This window comes from Rhineura floridana, chromosome 7, assembly GCF_030035675.1.
Source record: "Rhineura floridana isolate rRhiFlo1 chromosome 7, rRhiFlo1.hap2, whole genome shotgun sequence".
Taxonomy (NCBI): domain Eukaryota; kingdom Metazoa; phylum Chordata; class Lepidosauria; order Squamata; family Rhineuridae; genus Rhineura; species Rhineura floridana.
The window spans coordinates 67,897,201-67,919,706 of NC_084486.1; the positions used below are offsets into that span (position 1 = coordinate 67,897,201).

General features: G+C 40.3%; 1 protein-coding gene and 1 long non-coding RNA gene across 5 annotated transcripts in view; one reads left to right on the forward strand and one right to left on the reverse strand.

The window, feature by feature from the left end:
- GRK5 (G protein-coupled receptor kinase 5) overlaps window positions 1-22,506 on the reverse strand; it is a 259,047-nt gene that overhangs the window by 164,461 nt on the left and 72,080 nt on the right. The window contains exon 1 of one of the 4 annotated variants that reach the window (XM_061635841.1): window positions 13,637-13,685. The exons of the other annotated variants lie outside the window; for them this stretch is intronic. Within the exon in view, the coding sequence (XP_061491825.1) occupies window positions 13,637-13,676 (40 nt within the window). The 5' untranslated portion in view covers window positions 13,677-13,685. Of the gene's footprint in view, window positions 1-13,636; window positions 13,686-22,506 lie in introns of those variants that run through there. 4 annotated transcript variants of the gene reach the window in all.
- Window positions 1-22,506, forward strand: part of LOC133389020 (uncharacterized) — a 56,846-nt gene that overhangs the window by 1,478 nt on the left and 32,862 nt on the right. The gene's annotated exons all lie outside the window — the stretch shown is intronic.

Genomic DNA, 22,506 nt, shown 5'->3' on the forward strand with positions numbered 1-22,506 from the left:
GCCCCCTCTTCTCATAGTAGAGCCAAATTGGCCTTCTGGCTGTCAGGGGAATTGGGGGTGATGAAAGAAGTAGGATAACAGCTAGAGCAACTCTGGCAAAAGTCTCAGAATGAGTCCTACCAAACTCAGTCCAGAACCAATTTGAAGGCTTATTCCAGGGCACTGAACACATACTTCACCACCACCATTACATCTACAACAGTTATATCTACCCAATGTTAACCATCTGAGCTTTTCAGGCAGTCAAGGATCTTTTGCATCTTGGCCCACAAGATTTTAATGATGGTAGGAATGGAATAGTTGGCAAATAGTAAGGGCTGCCTAATAAGAGATGTGCACTCATGAGTCTTACCTACAAGTATCTTTTCAATCTTTTCTCCCCAGTCAGATCCCAAACCCAAAAATAAGTCAAGGGGGAACACAGCTAGGAAAGGGGGTATCTGCATAAGACAGTTGGTGGTACTTCAAAGATTGAACTATGCTCTTCTTAGGGTTTAGCTGCATTACTGTAGTTACAGCCTAACAGATGTTAATGGTGGAAAGCTCATTTGTGTAAATGATAGTATATCCTGATCACACAGAAACAGGGCTACATTTTTCCCATGCCCAACACAGGCTTGCAGGCACTGGAGATAGGACATTTTCAGTGCTGGCTCCATCAGTTCAATTTTTTAAAGAAACTTTTAAAAACTCCTTCTGTTTTCCCCTGGGTTTTAATTGAAGGTTTTATTGTACATGCTGCTATTAGAGTATTTTTGGCACTTTAAAAATGTATTATACTCAGATGGTGTTTCATTTCATTTAATGTTTAGGATATTTGGCTTATTGCTCTTTATTATGTTTTTACAATGTTGTACATTGCCCTGATATTTATTAAATTTATATCCTGCCCTTCCTCCCAAAGGAGCCCAGGAGAGCAAACACACAAGTGATATAATAATTGATATGCATTTAAAAACAATTATCTAAAACAATTCCAATAGAGATGCAATACAGATCTCAGTGTTGATATTTATTTTTGAAAAGACTTTACTAAAGAAAAACAAATGTCAGTAAAACAGAAAAACCAAACAATCACATGTGGGCTTTATTTATTTTATTTAAGAAAATTTATATACCGTTTTATTGTAAAAAACCTCTAGCAGTTTACATACAGAGGCAAATACATCTCATAGTACTGATATTTTTTTTGATGAAGGATGGTATAAAAAACAATGGTTGTATTCAACTAAGTCCTGGTCAGAGTAGACCCACTGAAACCAGTGAATCCAAGTTAGTTATGTCTATTAACTCCAATGAATCTACTCCGAGTAGCCCTAGCACTGAATACCACCCAAATGACCTTTCCATAGCTTCTACCCTCCTGCTTTTATTTATTTATTTATTTATTTTATTTTATTTCTAGACCGCCCATAGCTAATAGCTCTCTGGGCGGTGTACAAAACGGGATTAAAATACAATATAGAATAAAATCAATAACAGAAAAGAACACATTAAACTAAAACATTAAACATAAAACATTAAACATTAAAATGCCTGGGAGTATAGCCAGGTCTTAACCTGGCGCCTAAAGGAGAAAACTGTAGGCGCCAGGCGTATTTCCTCCGGTAAGCTGTTCCACAATTCGGGGGCCACCACAGAAAAGGCCCTAGATCTAGTAACAGTCCTCCGGGCATCCTGGTGAGTTGGTACCCGGAGGAGGGCCTTAGATTCTGAACGAAGTGAACGGGTAGGTTCATAGCAGGAGAGGCGTTCCACAAGGTATTGCGGTCCCACACCGTGTAAGGCTTTATAGGTCAACACCAGCACCTTGAATCTAGCTCGGAAACAAATAGGTAGCCAGTGCAAGCGGGCCAGGACAGGTGTTATATGCGCAGACCGATTGGTCCTTGTCAACAGCCTGGCTGCCGCATTTTGCACCAGCTGAAGTTTCCGAATAGTCTTCAAGGGCAGCCCTACATAGAGCGCATTACAGTAATCCAATCTAGAAGTTACCAGAGCGTGGACAACAGAGGCGAGATCATCACTGTCCAGATAGGGGCGTAGTTGGGCTACTAAGCGAAGATGGTAAAACGCATTCCTTGCCACCGAGGCCACTTGAGCCTCGAGCGACAAGGAAGGGTCAAAAAGGACCCTCAAACTACAAACCTGTTCCTTCAAGGGGAGTGTAACCCCATCTTGTCCTTGTTCCTATTATTTTGTGCTGAGCTGAGCACAAAAATGCGGGGGTGGGGGCAGGAAGGCTGCAGGGAAGTAAGTTGTGGGCAGGTTTAGCATCCTACCCCATGTGCTTTTTTCAGAACACAAGATCAGACCCTCCTAGTTTGGGCTCTATAAATGATTGGGACAGACAGACCCATATTTAAATCAACCAGATCTGCAGTCATCACCTCTAAGTTTGGCCCTTAACATTCAGTGAATAAAAAATTCAATACAGGTTTTTGGGGTTTTTTTACATCTATACAATTTCCAATGATGCAGACAAACATAGCAAGCTCTTCCTCTCTTGGTAGCTGGTGACACTTCCTTGTCAAGGAACCACAACCGGCCCACATGTTCAGTAGCTGCTTTGGGAACAGACTGATGAGCAAAGGTTCCCACGCTACTCCAGTAGCCTATGAACTGGGTGGGTCTAACGGACATCCTTACTTTGACACAAATCACAAAGAGCTGATTTTCAGGTGCATTTACACTGAAGTCTACAACCAAATTAAAAAGTGCTAATTTAGAATGGATCTCAAAAGATACCAAGTGGCCTATTTAGACTTTTCTCAATGAAAACAAACTGAAGTCTCTTTAAACTCCTCAAAGACAACATTTTCTCACTGAGAGAAAAAGAGTGCAAGAGAGCCCCTTTGTTTGCTCTTGTTCTTGGTCCTCAGGTTAAGACAGCACCAGCTCAGACAGCTTCTGAACAGTTCTCATTACAGAGTGTGTTTGTCTGGTAGTAGATAAAGGCTAAGTCTCTTTTTAAATAAAGGCAGCTTGGGGGATTGACAGTGAACAGATGTTCTGGTGGAATCCTACCCAGCACTTAATGATGTGAAGTCAGAGGTCACAGGCTTAATTACCCAATGAATTAATGTTGATTAATGGCTGTTTCCTCTCTTGTAATGTTGTTCACATCAACCATGATACCATGTGTTTACAAAAGGATGCTTTTGTGGTGGAAAATAAACACACTGGAGAAGAATCCAGTCCCCCTTGAGGCAAATGAGGGACAATATCTTGCTTCCATGAAGTCAAGAGGGACTCCATGCTGACAGCAACTGGAATCCATGCTGAGACTATATTTACTCTTAACTGTTTCTGAATAAATTTCTTGGGGGTTGATTTTTCTGTGATCAATATCCTATTAGAACCCACAATTAATTAAAATGGAATTAACACACGTACACCCAATATAGCTTGATAAAATGAAAAATAGCTACTATGCCATTTTCTGGAGTAAATTCTCAAATTTTCAGACAAGGTGTCTGAGTGGCTGGTGCTTGGACAACTCTAGGTGTTCTTGGATGAAACTGATTTTTCAGATCCTGTTCAGTCTGGGTTTAGGCATGAATTTGACACAGATGTTGCCTTTATCACCCATGCCAAGGAACTGTCCTAGAAGTTTAGTTGAATGCTGAGAAAGAGTGAGAGTATGAACCTACTGATTCTCCAGGCTCTCTTTGTAGCCTTTGACCATGGTACCCTTCTGGATCACCACCCACGTTTGAGCAGGGGCATCTATTCATTGTGGTTCTGCTCCTTCCTGAATGGCAGATCCCAGGAGATGGTGCTTTGGTACTATTGTTCTTCCTTGTGGAAGTTATCCTATATCAGGCATGAGGAACCTCCAGCTCATAGGTCTAACGTGGCCCATGAGGTCTCTTAATCCAACCCCTGGCACTCTCCCTAAGCTATGTCCCATCCCCCTATCCTTCCCATTCTGAGCAAGCTGGCCATGAAGGATGATATCACTTCGTGCATCACCAGTTTGCTTTGTTTCCTTGTTGAGGACTCCCTTTTATTAGCACACACAGAGAGGAAATGATGTGAACTGGTCATGTAAGAAAAGGGAATTCAGCCCTCAAGGAGAAAGAGATTCCCTACCCATGCCCTATGGGGTTCAATTGCTATCACCATGCTGTTAAACATATATTAATAAAACTCAAAAGATATGTGGGTGTCATATGTATGCTTGTAATACCCAGCTCTATTTTTCCTTTTCCCTTTCCTGAACTTGTATCTGGACTAGAGATGTGCTAGAATTTGACCCAATTCGGATTTGGTACCAAATTTTTCATTCCTTTGGTTTGCTGCCCTGGTCTCCTACTGGGAGGAAGAGTGGGATATATATATATAAATAAATAAATAAATAAACAAATAAACAAATAAATAAATAAATAAATATTTGCTATAATTGCAGACTGGATTTTTATGTAGTGATTTTCTGCAGGTATTTTTGGACATGGATTTTTTTAAAAAAATTGCATCTAAAATATCAACATTAATAACTGTATTTTTATCACTATTTCCTTCAATTTTTTGATATTTCCTTTTAAAATATCAATATTAATATCAATATTTTTTCTGAGAGGAAAAACTGGATTGATAAAAGCAGTGGTTTGAGGACAAAGAATGAACTCGAATCGATGCCAGCCTGTTAGGTCGACAGAATGCTTTTGAACTGGTACCAGCCAACACATCCAATCCCTAATCTGGATTTAGTAACAGGCTAATTGAGGGTGAATAAACTTAAACCGGACATTGACAGGAACAGGGAACCTGGACAACTGTGTAGTATGGGAAATGCATGTTCCAGATGGGATCCCATTCTTTCCTAAGGAAGCATCTTCGTAGTTTGGGGATATTCTTTGATTCTGCATTGCTATTAGATTCTAAGATGGGGGCTGGGGACCAGGGTGCTTTTGGTGCCAGCTACACCCACTGATGGAAGATTCATGCTCTGGTAACCTCCAGAGTGGGTTACCACAATGCACTCTGTGCAAGGCTGGCTTTGCAAATGGTTTAGAAAATTCAACTTACACAAAATAACGTGCCAGGAGAAGGGCAGGTATGATTATGTGCCTGCTTCCAAGTGGTGCTCCTAGCAGTCAGGCTCCAGCACATTATATCCTGGAGCTGAACAATAGTACTACCCACAAGTCCATCTCCAATTGAAAAAAACAGGAAGCTAATAGTTATGGTGGTTATATGGTATCTCCAGGATCAAAGGTACCATGCCTCTGAATACCAGTGACTAGAGAAGGCTATATTACCTTTATAGGCCTATGGCTAGCAACTGAGGGAAAACAGGATGCTGAACTTAATAGGCCTTTGGTCCAATCCAACATGGCAGTTCTTATTAAATCTTCATGGATATTGCAAAGTTGCTAGACTATACATTATCACAGATAATCTCATATGTCCGTGATTTGACTTCTTGCACAGGCTGGTGCCAGGAAGGGATACGACAGTAGAGTTTGAACAGAGCTTGGAAAAGTTACTTTTTTGAACTACAACTCTCATCAGCCCAATCCAGTGGCCATGCTGGCTGGGGCTGATGGAAGTTGTAGTTCAAAAAAGTAACTTTTCCAAGTTCTGAGTTTGAACCAACATTGTGAAACATCAGGAGAGGAGGGAGTAATTGTGTAAGCTTCTGACCAAAGTGCTTGCAAGAACAATGAATGCCCATTTATGCTGAATTACATTTTTAAGAAAAATGTTTAACATTTGACAATACATACACGCAAACATCGGTGATGGGAGTGGGAAACCAAAACAAACCCAATGTTATTATTTCCTCCTAGCAGATAGTATAACATTTTCTATGTACTTTTAAAAAGCAAGAACATTTTGTTGGGATTCCTTTCATACAGATTTTTCACAATTTGTATGGAGCTTTAGCCTGGCAGCATCTTATGTCTAAACAGGAAAAGTCATCATGAAGTGAGCAACAAAAGATGGAGAAATTCTAGTTCTACATATTATCTTATTAACATATTGTGAACTTTGCCAGCAATTGTCATTGTTTGGACTCTTCACATTAGAAATAAGACCTATTTCAACCCAAGTTTTGATTCCAATTATAATGTAACAAAAGGGCCTGCTAATGTATGAATACCAGTCACTAGAGAAGGCTATATTGCCTTCATAGGCCTATGGCTGGCCACTGAGGGAAAAGGGGATGCTGAACTTAATAGGTTTTTGGTCCAATCCAACAGGGCGGTTCTTATTAAGCCTTCATGGATACTGCATAGCTGCTGGACTATACATTATCACAGATGATCTCGTATTGAAAATTCTGAGTTCTCTTGTGAAAGAAGCCAGAAGATATATTTTTGAAGCATTGCTAGAAATTATGCAATTCTATCACTCCACGTCAAAACTGTCACAGCCACAAATTCAATTTCCTGTACCTTCACAGTGATTCTGATGATATAAATAATTGTTCTTAATATGGGGGGAAATCCACATTATCCACACAAGTGCTTTCCTTGTTCAAATTTTCTAAAGTTTGTAGCAGCTTCAAGTTCCCTGAAAAATAGCAACAAGCCTTTTGCTAAGCTCCAGGCTATCATGCTTCCACTTCTGTATGTGACAAGTTTACCTTGACTTTACTCTCTACTTTTACATTGGTGATACTTCTGCTATGAATTGGTCCTCTGTCAATGGTACTAAGCTGCTTGTAGAAATCTGTAGGAATTTTATGCTGTGTCAATTCTGAGCTACACCTCAGACATCATTACTTTTATTTTCGATGTTTAGGGTATGAATGCTGTGCTTATGTCGCCAAAATGACACCATCCATGCACAAATGGAAGGCATCAGTAAACATTGGGGAACTCAGTGGATTGCAAAAGTATAAAAAATCTTTAAGGAATAAAACTTGAGAACTCTCCCTCCCCCCCCCCATAAAAACAGCCCAGTGAGGACAGAGCTTGGTTAGTGAGCATGGTATACTGACCAATTGTTGGGTAAAAATGAAAAATGTGGAGGAGAAATAGAGTGACTGAAATCCTGAATATGGAGCACTATAGGCTACATCAGGTCTCACTTGTAGCAGTCTGTTAACTAATAATTACTGTGAGGCTGAGACTTTCTTGTTTAAAAGGACACTTGATTTGAGGGCTTGATAAGATTTTCCATTTTTAAAAATCTGATTTAAACTGTTGCAGTGCTCTGATCATCTTGCCAATACTACCGTCATAGGTAATGAAGCTTTCCTATAGTCACAAGCAAAAAAATAAAAATAAAAATGTTTCTACATATGTAGTCAAGTCTTAAACGTATTGTTATGCAACAGAACTGGGTTCTAATTCCCTCAATTTGCCAATCTGTTAAAATAAGATTGGGACTCTTGTGCCTCCCCCCCAAAAAATCAGACACACTTTTAGAAATGCAAGGACACCAAAGTAAACCATTCCCAAAATCAAAGCCATCACACCTGCTATTTGTTGCCCCTGGACTGTAGCAAACTTTGCTCAGGTAAAGTGAAATATCACACAAGTTGGGGCAGGGGGAGAGAAGGGAGAGATTTTCCTTTTAGACAACATACAACTGATGTGAGATTTATTGCCATGGGTTGGGGAAAGGCAAACTATGTGGTAAACAACAACAAAAACAACAAGCCATATTTATGGTCAATAAGACTATCATGGTCCACTGATTAAAATAGTAAGTATGAGACAACCTGAAATTGTGAACAGAGACATGAATATTCCCATTGTTATTTGGGACCATTACATAAACTTCCTTTGCAACCTCCCTTCCTGGGGGAAAAACTGTACCAGTCATGATAGTTTTGTCACTATAGTCTGCTTACCATCTAACTATTCGATGGACAGCCACATTTTTCATCCCAGTGAAAATAACACCCTCCAATCATCATTTGCAGAAGTTAATAATACACACACAAAAAGTACTATTTTAGGTGCCATTTGCTGGTTTCCTCTCATCTTAAAAACCTGTAATGCAAATCAAATGGTATTGGCTAGCACTTTGCTTCTCCCAGGGAGCAAGGTAAGCATAAGGCATGGCAGCAGCTATGCCAAATGATGCCACACACTCGTCTTATTGTAAATATGGTAGAATTCTTTCCTTAGTGACTTGTTTCCAAACCAGTCAGTCAGTCAGTCATCAGCAGAAGATAGCCACCCAACAGGAACCTTAATAACTTTAATAAAGCTTGTAGAACAGGAGTAGGGAACCTATGGGTCTACAGATGCTGAAGTACACTCTCAGAATGCCAGCTTGTCTGGTCGATGGAAATAATGGAAATTGTAGCCCAACAACATCAAAGTCCACAGGTTACCCATCCTAGAATTGATGGAGACTAAGTTTAGAGGAGGGAACGTGGCAGGAAGGCCTTCTGCACACCGGAGAATCATGGGCCCATGAGCAGGCCTTCCTTCCTCAATAGATACTGATGGATAGGGTATCCATGCTTAGCCCTTAACTGAGCCAAGCCAACTTCCTTTTTCCAGTTCTTCCCCCAGAGGTGCAAGGAAATTGAAAGGAAGTGCTGTGGGTGAAAAGGACAGGAAGATTTTGGGCACATGATATATTTCTAAAGCCCCTTGCTGTACAGCATAGCAGGAGAAGGCTCTTATCAGGGGTGGAACAGGGTTTCTCCTTTCTGAACTCTCTTCCTCCCTCCCCACAAGGAAAGAGTTACAGTTACAAGGTTCCAATTCCAGGCTGGCTAGAGCCTTGAGCAGGAGCATTCTTGTACTGGAATCAGTGCAGGCCAGATGAACGAGTGACTTTGGATATTTCACATATGAGATGAGTTCTTGATATTACATGGATAGGTATGATAGAAATATGGCTTGAAACACAGCTTGGGTGAAAGCATCAGATGCAAATAATAAAACAAAGTGGTTTTACCCCCCAAAAAACAGGAGCACTCCTCATAAAAGGCTGTGGATATAGAGCAACTGTTTTGTTCCATGACTTACTTACAAGGTTACCACTTATGAATGGTGAAAAAAAGAGGAAAGGCATCAGGTAAATCAGAAGAAAAACCATACCACAGATTTACATAAAATGCAAATTTATAAATAGTTAAGAGAAATACATCTCAGCATATTGAGGAAAACTGTGCCTAGGTAACCCATGTGCCTGCCCAGCCTGCTGTTCTGGTGCAATTTCAAAGCCTCCTGTTCTCCTTTTTTGTGGTTCTTTATCTCTGAACTGGACTTAAGACAGGGCAGTCCTTTAAAATAAAGAACTGCCCTTTCTAAAAGCAGGACACATGGCCACCCAACTCACTTGTTAACTGATAAATGTCATATTATAATATCTACTTTTGGAATTCAAAGATTTATGAAGACCGTTCCTAGCAGCTTCAGATGTCCTCCAGTTCAAAGCAACATTTGCAGACAGTTCCCAGCACGACTTCCTGGTCAAACTGTACTTTTATCAGTGGGAATCACTAGGAAACAAATGGCAAAGAACCGATAAAATTTGGCTATTCTGCTTCTGAGGAAAAGGAAAATGACTACAGACTAATCTGATAGCAAAGGAGGTGGCTTCCTGAAGTAACATGGCAATCATAAGCGTCAGAGAAAGCAAGGACGAAAATAAAATTCAAATAGGCTGGAGTTAGGTTGTTGTTTTTAAATTACAATACAATGTTGTGCTGCAGTACAAGGCTGCAGCACAATTGGGGGGGCAGTAATTTTTTGTAAAAGTCTTTGCTTTCTTTATTCCTTATATAGAAAGCACTTTGAAGTAGAACTGATTACATCACATCAGGGAAGGGGGTTAGGGCAGAAGTCCAGGTCCCCACTTAGCAGAATGAGCAGCTGGGCTCCCACACGCAGCAGACCTGGTTTACTGCATTTTGAAGTGAAGTAATGTACATTACTATCTAAATTACCTAAACATCCTACTATAAGTCAGCAGAGTATCTAGCATTTTGAGGTCTTGACCACAACTGCCTAAGCCAAGGCAGAACATGGCCTGGTGCATTTACTACACCCTGCAGGAAGAAGCCTGTGAAGCTAAGGCTGGGAGATCTTATCACAGCAAGTGAAGTTCAGAATTGTTGTCCATTGTGCTACAGAGGTCAGGAACTGAGGAGCAGAGGTGTGAGGAGGCAGCCAACTTCTGTCCCATCCTATGTTTGTTGCAATCAACACTGTTTCTATTCAAGGATAATTTGGCTTCCATTAAAACCTACATTATACATTATTTGTTTCACTATCTGCAATGGCCAAAACTAACACAATTAATTTCAATTAATTTCAATGTATTTCAATGGAAGGGAAATAGCAAAAGCAATAACATAATTAATTAAGTAATGTTTGTGGCCTAAAAACAGAGCTTGGAAAAGTTACTTTTTTGAACTACAACTCCCATCAGCCCAATCCAGTGGCCATGCTGGCGGGGCTGATGGGAGTTGTAGTTTAAAAAAAGTAACTTTTCCAAGCTCTGTAAAAACATGATAGTGAATACCACTCATGTTGGCTTGCATGTTTTCTGTTCCTGACCTCAGACAAACATGTGAACTGTACCAATTTATTATTGTTATTGTTGTAATTATTATTAAGTCACTTTCCTTGCAAAGCAACCCAAAGCAACTTACAACATTAAGGTTAAAAACAATTATAACAAACCCATTAAAACAACAAACACAACATAACCTAAAAACAGATCAGTATAAAGGCAGGTCTTGCAAGACCTGCTACATTAAAAAAGGGGAAAAAGAGGCCATTGACACTTAAAGCTCTTCAAATTAAGTGCCAAAAGCCTGGGGAAAAAAGGTTTTGCCTAGCACCTGAATATAAATAATGAAGGCACCATGTGGACTTCCCTGGAGAGAACATTCCACAAGGGTGGAGCCTCCACTGAAAAGGCCATTTTGTCACCCTCTGCACCTCCTTTGGAGGGGGCACACGGAGAAGGGTCTCACATGAAGATCCGGTCCTTGAGGTATTGGAAACCTGAGCCACATAAGGCTTTATAGGCCAAACCCAGCACTTTGAATTGAACCCGAAAACTAATTGGTAGCCAGTGCAGTTATGCCACAATAGGTGTTTATGTTTCGACAGTCCTATGCTGGTCAGTAATCTGGCTGCCAAATTCTGAACCAGCTGCAGTTTCCAAACCATCTTCCGAGTTAGCCCCATGTATGATGCATTGCAGTAATCCAACCTAGAGGTTACCAGAGCATAGACAACTGAAGTTAGTCTGTCCCTGTTCAGATAGGGGCATAGCTGGGCCACCAGCCATTGTTGTTTACACATTCATGAGAATTCTAGACATTTGATGATAGAGATATAGAGAGGTATCGATAGAGAGAGGTATCGATAGAGAGATAGAAAATAAATATATAAAAACCTATTTAAGTTTGTTATCCTGGACTTTTTTGTTGGCTCTTAAAACAGGGCTGATGCCAACATCCTTTGTTCCTCTTGACTCGTTCACCTGCAGCTGATGTTAGAAGCTGTCAATACAATGCCAGAAGTAACCATTGAGAGTACGTTTTGCTATGTTAGTTTGTAAAGGAACAGTTAGACCAATATTCTTGTATAGGGTTTTATTTCCATTTTGGATCTGCATATTCCCTACTCCTTGCTTTGAATAATCTGCTGAACTGGATTTCTGTACTGACGTTCTGGCCACACACTACCGCTGTTGCTTGGGTTTTGGGCTATGCTCCCAGTTGTTAAAGTGCTTAAGAGAGCAGGAGGTGATACAAACTAAAGTAGGCAACTTGGAATTCAACTGACTGTTTCCCTACTACTGAGGAGACTACCATAACACACTGGGAATTGTGCAGGCCTTGCCCTAGGTGGCACATTAGAGGGTGGTGTCAACAGTGAGAAATAGGATGGGACACCCTTCGCTACTGGGCTACCTTACAGGGTTGGCACTTGAGTAGATGGCACCCTTCTTTCAAATCAGTAAGGTCCAAACTTGTCCCAACATCTCCAGGGCTGTAAATGAATGGCCAAGGAAGAAATCTCTTGGATATGCAGTTAAAGTAGGTTCTTATAAAGAGCCCTATAAGAATAATGTAAAAGATCATTTTATTTATCCAGGGTTCTGCTTTTCCTTTCTCTTTTTAAAGATTCCAGGCCAGTTGATATGAGACTATATTATACGTACTGAATCAAAGTCCTCTTCTCCAAGGCATTTTAGCATGTGTTTTAAAATGTTTTAAATTGTGTTTTAAATTGTTTTTAAAAGATGTGTTTTTAAATTTGTATATTTGTTTTTAATGTTTTTAGTTATTGTAAGCCACCCAGAGAGCTTCGGCTATGGGGCGGTATATAAATACAATAAATAAATAAATAAGTGGACAATGAAATAAGTAGCAAATAAGTTTGTTATCGTGAAGCTGGGGTTTTAGAGGCCTCGGGGAGGGGAGGGGAGGGGAGAAATGTCCATCTTAGTTATAATAAATAAGATCTTTTTCGTTACGTCTTTAGGGACAGGAAGAACATAGCACTGTGGATCCAAACAGCAGTTTTTCATCTGTTTATCCACAGAGTGTTTGTCTTAATACTTAACAGTTACAGAGCACTTCACATTTTATTGCATGCTAAACATTAATTAATTCCCACAGCACTTACGTGCAACCAGCAATTACTATCTTGGTTTCATAATCATTAATCAAAGACTGTCGTAATGATCTTATGTGAGGAATTTCTTAAGACTTGCAAGAGGATATTTTTGAGTAAAAATAGTTAGTAAGTCCTATTTGTTTCAACAGAACTTACTTCCAGATAGGAGTGCACTCTTTGTTTACCACATTGTAGTAATGTGGCTAAACAGTAGCCAGTGGGAATATCCAGATCAGTCAGTGCAGTGCCATCCATTTGTCCCTCATCCAGCAAGGCGATTGGAACCTGCTGGACATTTTTATTGTTATCCTCAGATCTCTTCTAGCATTTCCTTCAACTTTGCCAAAAGGAGGACACCATATCCAAGCAGCAATTTTGCAAATAATCTATAATTTTGTTAATAATGAGGGCTGAGGTAAAGAATTTCCTTGCTATTCCTTAATATTTCCATTTTTATATATTGGTTACAGCTGCAAACTCACATTAAAAGAAGTCATTTACAATGTTTTTGAAGGAGCCTCCCTTTAGCTCAGCAGATTGAGAATGGACAGTAGCAGCTTGACTGCCCATCCAGTCTATTACACATTCAGTGATAACTCGGCGTATGATGAACCAGCTTTTCTTGTTATCACACCAGTGCTTTGTCAACTGCACCGCTTCCCAATCTGTTTCCAGGCTTAAATCAATGTGTTGTTTTTGACCTTTTAAGATGGCTGGAGACCAGGACACCTGAAGGATCACCTGTCTCCACATGTGCTTGTCTATACATTAAGATACACATCTGAGACCATTGTCCAGGTTCATCCATCATCTGAGGTACAGTGTGCAGCTACCATGTAAAGAGCCTTCTCAGTGGTGGCAACAGGGTCAGGATGATATACTAAATGTTGTGTGAAACAACAGAGATACCTGCTTCCGGAATATTGCATAAGAGCAAGGTCTTTGAACTTCTAAGGGGCCCTTGTACAAAAGGGCAAAAGATGATTATTACTACATTTCAATCTAATGAGATCTTTCACAACTTAACTTGCAGCCACAGTAATATATATCTAAAAAGAGTGCTCTCCCTTTGATACCTTGATGTTCCAGAGCCTTCCATATGAGTAGTTTCCACATTTGCTTGCATGCCTTTATAAATAGGTGAATGGAAAAACTCATTGTGAATGGGCAACTGTAGAGGCAAAGGCGACCTAGTGATTAAGCACACAATGAAAGTGCATTAGGTCCAGTGCCAAGAGAATCTTTGAGGTCTCCCCAACAAGAACAGCCTGCCCTTGGAATAGCTCAATCTTCCTTCACTTTCTGCTAATCCTCTCTCTGTGGGAGAGGCAATGCAATGGTGGTCATACAGAACTTGTAGCAGTATTGTGTGGGTGCCTGTATAGGCTGTTAAATGGGAATAAGAACTGCAGGGGAGTGAAGCTGCATTTTTAATGCAGACTATTTTTCTTTAATGAAGTAAGCAGTGTCTCCAAGCAAGTTTGCCAAGTGTGATCCATAATTCATATCCTATATGGATGGATGAAATAGTCCATTCCTTGTCTGTGCTTATATCTGTAAATGTTCATTCATAAGTCCATTCCATCCAATATTTGCATCAAACTGCATTTTATAAAAATTCACACAAAATTTGTATTTAAATGGATATTTTAAATATATTTTCTCACAAAAAATGCATTTCAAAATATATTCTCTCAAAATTTTGATATTTTTATGAGCCAAGAACTCCACCACAAAATTCAGAGAAGTGTTAAATCTGAATACAGACATTATGGCAGAACAAGTCAGTCTATATCAGAATTCACAAATATCAAATTCCACAAGCATCCCTAAAATCCAAGCTCTTGAGAAGCTGGTTTTCTACTCAAACTGAAGGCTACTTTGATAGATGTCTTGGAGTTTCTCTTACCTGTAATCTCTTGGATAACATATCATTTACAAGGCCACCCCCCCCCCCAGGATGCACACCTTAAAGTGGTGAGGGGGTCTGAGAGTGTTGAAGAAGTTGAGAGCAATGTTTTCACGAGTCTAGACCAAGAGGCTAGACTCCTCGCAGGGGCACCCAAGGCGGAATGGTCAAAGCTGAGACATCAGACTAAGATGCATCCAAACTCAGAGGAAGGCAATGGTAAATCACCTCTGAATACCTCTTACCAAGAAAACCCTATGAATAGAGTATCCAAAATGCAAGATGAGATAATGCTGGAAGATGAGACCCCCCAGGTCAGAAGACACTCACCGAGCTACTGGGGAAGAACAAAGGACAAGTATAAGTAGCGCTGTGACTAATTATGAAGCTCGGTCAAAGCTGAAAGGAAGCCCAGAGGCTGATGCACACAGATGCGAAAGGAGAGTCCGGAGCTGTACGACGCACACAATAGGAACATGGAACGTGAGAAGCATGAACCAGGGAAAGTTAGAAATTGTCAAGCAAGAAATGGAATGTATCAACATTACAATACTTGGCTTGAGTGAATTAAAATGGATGGGAATGGGACATTTTCAATCAGGCAACTACAAAATATTTTATGCAGGAAATGAGAAATTAAGAAGAAACAGGGTTGCCTTAATAGTGAGAAGTGATGTAGCAAAAGCAATTAGGAGCTACAACGCCAGGTCTGAGCGAGTGATATCAGTGAGATTAAACGGGAAAACTATTAACATAACCATCATCCAAGTCTATGCTCCAACAGTAAATGAAGAAGAGGAATTGGAGAGATTTTATGCAGACGTACAGGAAGAAATTGATCATACACCAAAACAAGATGTGCTTATAATCATGGGGGACTGGAATGAAAAAGTAGGGAACAGAGAATTACTAGGAATTGTGGGGAAATGGGGCTTAGGAAATAGAAATGAAGCAGGAGAAAGACTAACTGAATTCTGTGAAGCCAATAATTTGTTTCTCGCAAGCACATTTTTTGAGCAACCGAAAGGACGACTGTGCTCGTGGACATCACCAAATGGTCAATATAGGAATAAAATTGATTATATAATTGGCAACAGAAGATGGAGAAGTTCCATGCTTTTGGCAAAAACAAGACCAGGAGCAGACTGTGGTAGAGATCATGAACTGGAAATATCAAAAATCAGAGTAAAGCCAAAGAAGACCAACAAAGCAATCATAATGCTAAAATACAATTTAAATAACATCCCAGAAGAATATAAAGATCAAATAAGGAACAGGTTTGAGGGTTTAAACTTAGTTGACAGAGAACCAGAAGAACTATGGAGTGAAGTCAGAGACATCAGAGAAGAATGCAAAAAGACAATACCTCTAGTTAAAAAGAAAGACCTCAATGGATGACTGAAGAAACTCTTAAAATGGTTAAAGAGAGAAGGAAAGCAAAAGCAAAAAGAGGTCAGAAACCTAAATGCAACAATACAACGACTAATATGAAGGGACAAAGAGAACTATTACAATAGTTATTGTATAGAAATACGAGAGGACAACAAAAAGGGAAGAACAAGAGCCCTATTCCAAATCAGCTGTGACTGATTTCCACCACCTGTCCCTCTTTGGAGGGATACATAAGCTGGCTGGCTGAGGTGGCCTGGGAGACCCAGTGCCTGCAGGAAGAGGAGAACATCGCCGCCCAGGGAAGGAGAGCCTGCTGCTGCTGCTGCTGTTGGATCACCACCTCCACCACCCTTCCCTGTGGGACTTCTGCCTGGCAGACATGCATCTTGCAGGACCAGGCCCCAGGTACCCAGCCAGCTGTGACTGATTTCCACCACCTGTCCCTCTTTGGAGGGATACATAAGCCGGCTGGCTGAGGTGGCCGGGGTTTTTTTGTGTGTGCTGCTTGTCATCCTTTTTTTTTTTTTTTAATTTAACGTTTTAATGTATTGTTTTTATCTTGTACGTCGCCCAGAGTGGCTGGACAACCAGCCAGATGGGTGACTAATAAACTAAATAAATAAATAAATAAATAAATAAAAGATTAGAGAAATGAAAGGGAAATTAAAACAAAGAGTAGGGATATTGAATAATCAACAGGGGCACACACTGACTGACCAAGATGAAATAAAAGGAAGATGGAAGCACTACACTGAAGAACTCTATAAAAGAGATGCCAAGATGACAGATTCATTAATGGAGAAACTGTATGACGACGAACCAGAAATTTTAGAATGTGAGGTGAAAGCTGCTCTTAAAATACTTGGAAGAAACAAATCACCAGGAACAGATGGCATACCAATAGAGTTGCTACAAGCTACGGAGACTGGATCTGTCCAAATTTTGACAAAAATCTGTCAAGAATATGGAAAACTAAGCAGTGGTCCACAGACTGGAATCGTTCAATATATATCCCAATTCCAAGGAAAGGGGATCCCAGGGAATGCTGTAATTATCAAACTATTGCCTTACTATCTCATGCAAGTAAAGTAATGCTCAAGATTCTACAACAAAGCCTCTTACCATACATGGAGCGAGAAATGCCAGACGTCCAAGCTGGATTTAGAAAGGGAAGAGGCACCAGAGATCATATCGCAAACATGGATAACGAAACAGACCAAGGAATTACAGAAGAAAATCACCCTGTGCTTTATAGATTACAGCAAAGCCTTTGACTGTGTAGATCATGAAAAACTATCGAATGCTCTAAAAGAAATGGGGGTCCCACAGCATCTGATTGTCCTGATGCGCAACCGATACTCTGGAGAAAGAGCCTACTGTAAGGACAGAATATGGAGAAACCGGTTGGTTCCCCATCGGAAAGGGTGTGAGACAGGGGTGTATTTTATCACCCTATTTATTTAATCTGTACACAGAAGATATCATATAGGAAGCAGAATCGGACCAAGATGAAGTAGGTGTGAAAATTGGAGGGAGAAATATCAGTAATTTAAGATATGCAGATACTACCATACTACTAGCAGAAACCAGTAATGATTTAAAATGAATGCTGATGAAAGTTAAAGAGGAAAGCACAAAAGCAGGACTATAGCTGAACGTCAAAAAGTCTAAAGTAATGACAACAGATTTATGTAACTTTAAAGTTGACAATGAAGACATTGAACTTCTCAATGTTTATCAATACCTTGGCACAGTCATTAACCAAAATGGAGGCAATAGTCAAGAAATCAGAAGAAGGCTAGGACTGGGGAGGGCAGCTGTGAGAGAACTAGAAAAGGTCCTCAAATGAAAAGATGTATCACTGAACAATAAAGTCAGGATCGTTCAGACCATGGTATTCCCGATCTCTATGTATGGATGTGAAAGTTGGACAGTAAAAAAAACAGATAAGTGAAAAATCCACTCATTTGAAATGTGGCATTGGAGGAGAGCTTTGCGCATATCATGGAGTGCGAAAAAGACCAATAATTGGGTGTTAGAACAAATTAAACCAGAACTATCTCTAGAAGCTAAAATGATGAAACTGAGGTTATCATACTTTGGACACATAATGAGAAGACATGATTCACTAGAAAAGACAATAATACTGGGGAAAACAGAGAGGAGTAGAAAAAGAGGAAGACAAAATAAGAGATGTATTGATTCCATAAAGGAAGCCACAGACCTGAACTTACAAGATCTGAACTGGGTGGTTTATAACAGATGCTATTGGAGGTCACTGATAGGGTTGCCATAAGTCGTAGTCGACTTGAAGGCACATAACAACAAACAAGGCCACCAGACATAAAAACCCTCATGCCAGGTTGTTGTTTTTGCGCTTTGGTTTAAGCAGAGAGTTTGCTACAGAGATACTTTTAGACATGACTAAGCTTCCATGTCAGAAATCTTCCCTATATTCCTTCATATCCTGCACCAAAATAGACAGAAGAGCACCTAGGTCCTATTTTGCTTTTGACAAAGCGTAGTGCAATCACAGGAACACAGGAAGCTGCCTTTTAGTGAGTCAGAGCAGTGGGTCCATCTAGCTCCACATTGTCTATGCTTACTGGCAGGGGCTCTCCAGAATTTCAAGCAGGGGTCTTTCCTGGCCCTACCTGGAGATGCCAGGGATTTAACTTGGGACATTCAGCAAGCAAAGCAGATGTTCTACAATGGAGCTACAGTCCTCCCCAAATCACACGGGCAAGAATGTTCATTTCTCTATACTGTTGACTATCATATAATCATAATAAGATTGTGAACCACTGATTTAGAAGTATGATCTCCTACCTTTGCATCAAGACACACTAATATGTCATGACCAAGCTGCTGATTTATACCAAGGGAAGTCAACTGGATACGAACATATGAAGCTGCCTTAATCGGATCCTCATGTAGACATGTGGGTCACTTTTTGGCCCCTGGTGCACTTTTCACTGTGTAATTTACACATATGTAGACCTACGTGGATTATCTCAAATTTTAACCTGTACAATGTCCCCAAATTTTAGCCAGTTACCACTTACCATTTTCCTTCTGGAAACAAAAAACACTGGGGGCCAAAAAAACTCCACAGCAAAAAGCCTTGGGGCAGGTTTCTGCCTTTTCTTGTGTAATTAACACATGAGTAGGCCAACAGGGTTGTCCTTCTAGGACATTGTTGCAAACTGTCACCCATATGACATCCCCAAATTTCAGCCACTTAGCACTTACTGTTTACTTTCTGAAAAGAAAAAACAGTGGGGTCCAAAAATACCCCAGAAATTGTGTTGTTTACACAATATGCATGGAGAAGGGACCAACATATACCGCTTGGAAAAATTCTACTTCCTTTGAATAAGTGTTTTTTGGTTAAAGATGTTTTGGTATTGTCAAGAAAACTTGTGCAGATAGAAAAAAGGTCTCTGCGGGGCAAAATGACCCCATCCTCCTGTTGGAAATCTCGCTGAGGTCCAAAAATATCCCAACGTCAGCCAGTGTGATTTTTTTGCCAGGTCTCCATGATGGTTAAACCAGATTAAACTGTTATTGGGCTATCTCATACTGTCTCGTCTGACTTGTAATGGTTTTGCAGCATCTCTAGCAGAGCCCCCTCCCATCACCTGCTACCCTAATTATAATGAGTAATGCCAGGAATTGAACCTGAGATCTTCTGCATGCATGGCACATGCCCCATCCCAAGTAACTGAACTATGAGCCCCATCCCAAACAGAAGTCTTCCATTAGTCTCCAAGTGCCCAGACACCAAGGTTGCTGACTGTTGTGTCTGAATGATTCATTACTTTGACCTTCCAATCCCTTCTATTGGGTGCTGGCAATTCTGCTCGGTTTCTGTACTGGATGTGGGGATCACTCAGTTATTCCCAATGCAGAGACATAATTATCCACCATTTAGAGAGCCTACTGGTTGCTCTTTTGGATGAGTCAGTGAGAACAGTGCTTCATGCAGAAGCATAAGAGCTTAGTTCCCCCAAGTTTCAATTGTCCTGCTGTGGATCCACATGCACACACAAACACTGTGGAGTATAAGCCAAGGGAGCTGTTATGACTTATTCAAACAAGCAACAGTTTCTTGGGTCTTATTTCAGCCATTGCATTGCATTCAGTCCATGCATTGGTAACCTCCAGACTTGGTTACTATAACATGCTCTATGCAGGACTGCTCTTGTATTTGGCCTGGAAGCTGCAGCTAGTGCAGAATACAGCGGCTAGACTGCTCACGGGAGCAGGCTACTGACAGCTTGTTATTCTGCTGAGGAGAGAGTTGGACCGGTTACTAATTTGCTGCTGGGCCAGGTTCAAGGTTCTTCTGTTTATGCATAAATCCCTAAACAACTTGGATTCAAAGTATCTTAAGGACCCACCTGATTCCTTATGCTCCACCTCAATTGCTGAAATGTTCTGTTGTGGCACTTTTGATGGACCCACATGCCCTGGCCTTTACAAGGGACTGAGACTTTACTGCGTCAGGTCAGGCCCTGCCCTGTGAAACTCATTGTCAATAGGTCAGCTTTGAGATGTCTTCTAAAAACTGCATTATTCAGACAGCCCTTTAGAACCAGAGATTCTTTGATAACCAGCTTTTACTGATGCGTTCGATATTCTTCTTGTAGTATTGTGACGTTTCATGTGAAAGTGCAGTTTATAAATAAATACATACATTTTCTAATCCAATAATAAGCTCTGCTTTGGTTGCAAAAGCTAAAAAAAAGCTGGAAGCACCATCAACACATTCTGGAGTCCCAATACCTATCTCATTATTACTATGTTTAGAATACCAAAACTCCTTTTCCAGTTAACCCAAAGTAAGCATGTGTAGATCCAATAAATCACAACCTTAGAAATAAGCTCAACAAAAAAGTTTCCTTCTCACAAAAGTTTCCATGAAGCAAAAAGTAGTTAAATATAGCTAACAAGAATAGCATTTGCATCAACATTATGTTATAAATAACAAAGTCCATCACGTTCCCATGCCTTAAAGAATACACTAAATCAACTGAGAAAATCAGAAAAAAGGTTTCATCCTTGCCACAACTATATAGTATTTAAGATGCTGCAGGACACGGGTTATAAAAAAAGACTTCTTGAATTAAGTTACACATTTGAAGTGGAAATGGTGTTGAGACAAAGCTCCATTGGTCTATGCAGAGAGCCATCCAACTAGACAAAAGATTAATGTACCATTCATTCCATAGTTATGAAACAAAAAATGATGGTAACTGCAAAAATGTTCTGCTTGTGGGTGTGGGAAGGCAGGTATTTGTATTTCATGACTGTAAATATTATAAAATGATAAAGATAGAATAAAAAAGGATATTAAATGCAACAAACATGCAAAACAAACATTAATTGCAATTTCTTTGATACAAAAGCATTAATATGCTGGTGACATCCAGCTCTCCATAACATCTGAATCAGGACAGGCTGTGGCCGCTTTAGTGGACTGGATGAGGGCCAATAAACTGTGCTTGAATCCTGGGAAAACAGAGCCTCTTTGGGTAGGTTGCTCCCATGTCCAGGAGATAGGCAGGTTGCCTGTTCTGGATGGGGCACGCTTCCTCTGAAGGCCCAGGTCCTTAGCCTAGGGATACTCCTGGATTCTTTTTCACTAGAAGCACAAGTATCCCCTGTGGCTAGGAGTGCTTTCCCCAGCTTTGTCTGGTTTGTGAGCTATGGTTGTTCTTACAGGGATAGCCTGACCACTGTAATCCATGCGTTGGTAACCTCGAGGCTGGATTACTGCAAGGCACTCTATGTAGGGCTGCCCTTGGCCTTGGTTTGGAAGCTCCAGCTGGTGCAAAATGCAGTGGCCAGATCACTGATGGGAGCACATGGCAGAAAACATGTGACACCACTTTTAAAACATCTGCACTGGGTGCCATCTGCTACCAAGTCAGGTTCAAAGTACTAATTTACAAAGCCCTGAATAACTTAGGTCCTTATATCCCAGTTCAATCAGTTTTGGTCATCCCTGAGTTGGCAAGGAGCATTTAGAATCAACATGAAATCGAGCCTTCAGGGTCATCGGCCCAGGTCTCTGGAATGCTCTGCCAACAGAGATTCAGCAGGCCCCTTCTGTTTTAACGTTTAAGCGCCTGATGAAAAGCTTTCTGTTCTGCCAGGCAGGGCCGACTTATCCATTAGGCACAGTAGGCACAGTGCCTAGGGCCCACGATACTTTTAAGGGCCCACAAAAATGTTTTGATTTCTTTTAAAATCAGAAGAAAAAAATGAACTTTTAGGGTCTAAGAAAATATTTTAATTTTTTTCTCACATCAGAAAAAAATGAAATTTTTAGGGCCCACGAAAATCTATTAAATTTTGCCTAAAACAGAAAAAAATAAAATGTTGTAGTTATATCAAAAATAATTTTTAATATTATTATGGAGGAAGGGGCCCACGAAGGCAACGTGCCTAGGGCCCACGAAAGTCATAATGTGGCCCTGCTGCCAGGCTTATGCGGGCAATTAAGAAGATGCTTTTTTTCACGACAATTGACCTTTGTTTTTATTGTATTTTTAATGTTTTTTATTCTGTGGTGGTGGTTGTTTTTAATGTGTTGTAAACCACTCTGATGTTTTTAATGAAATAGCATTATACAGATCT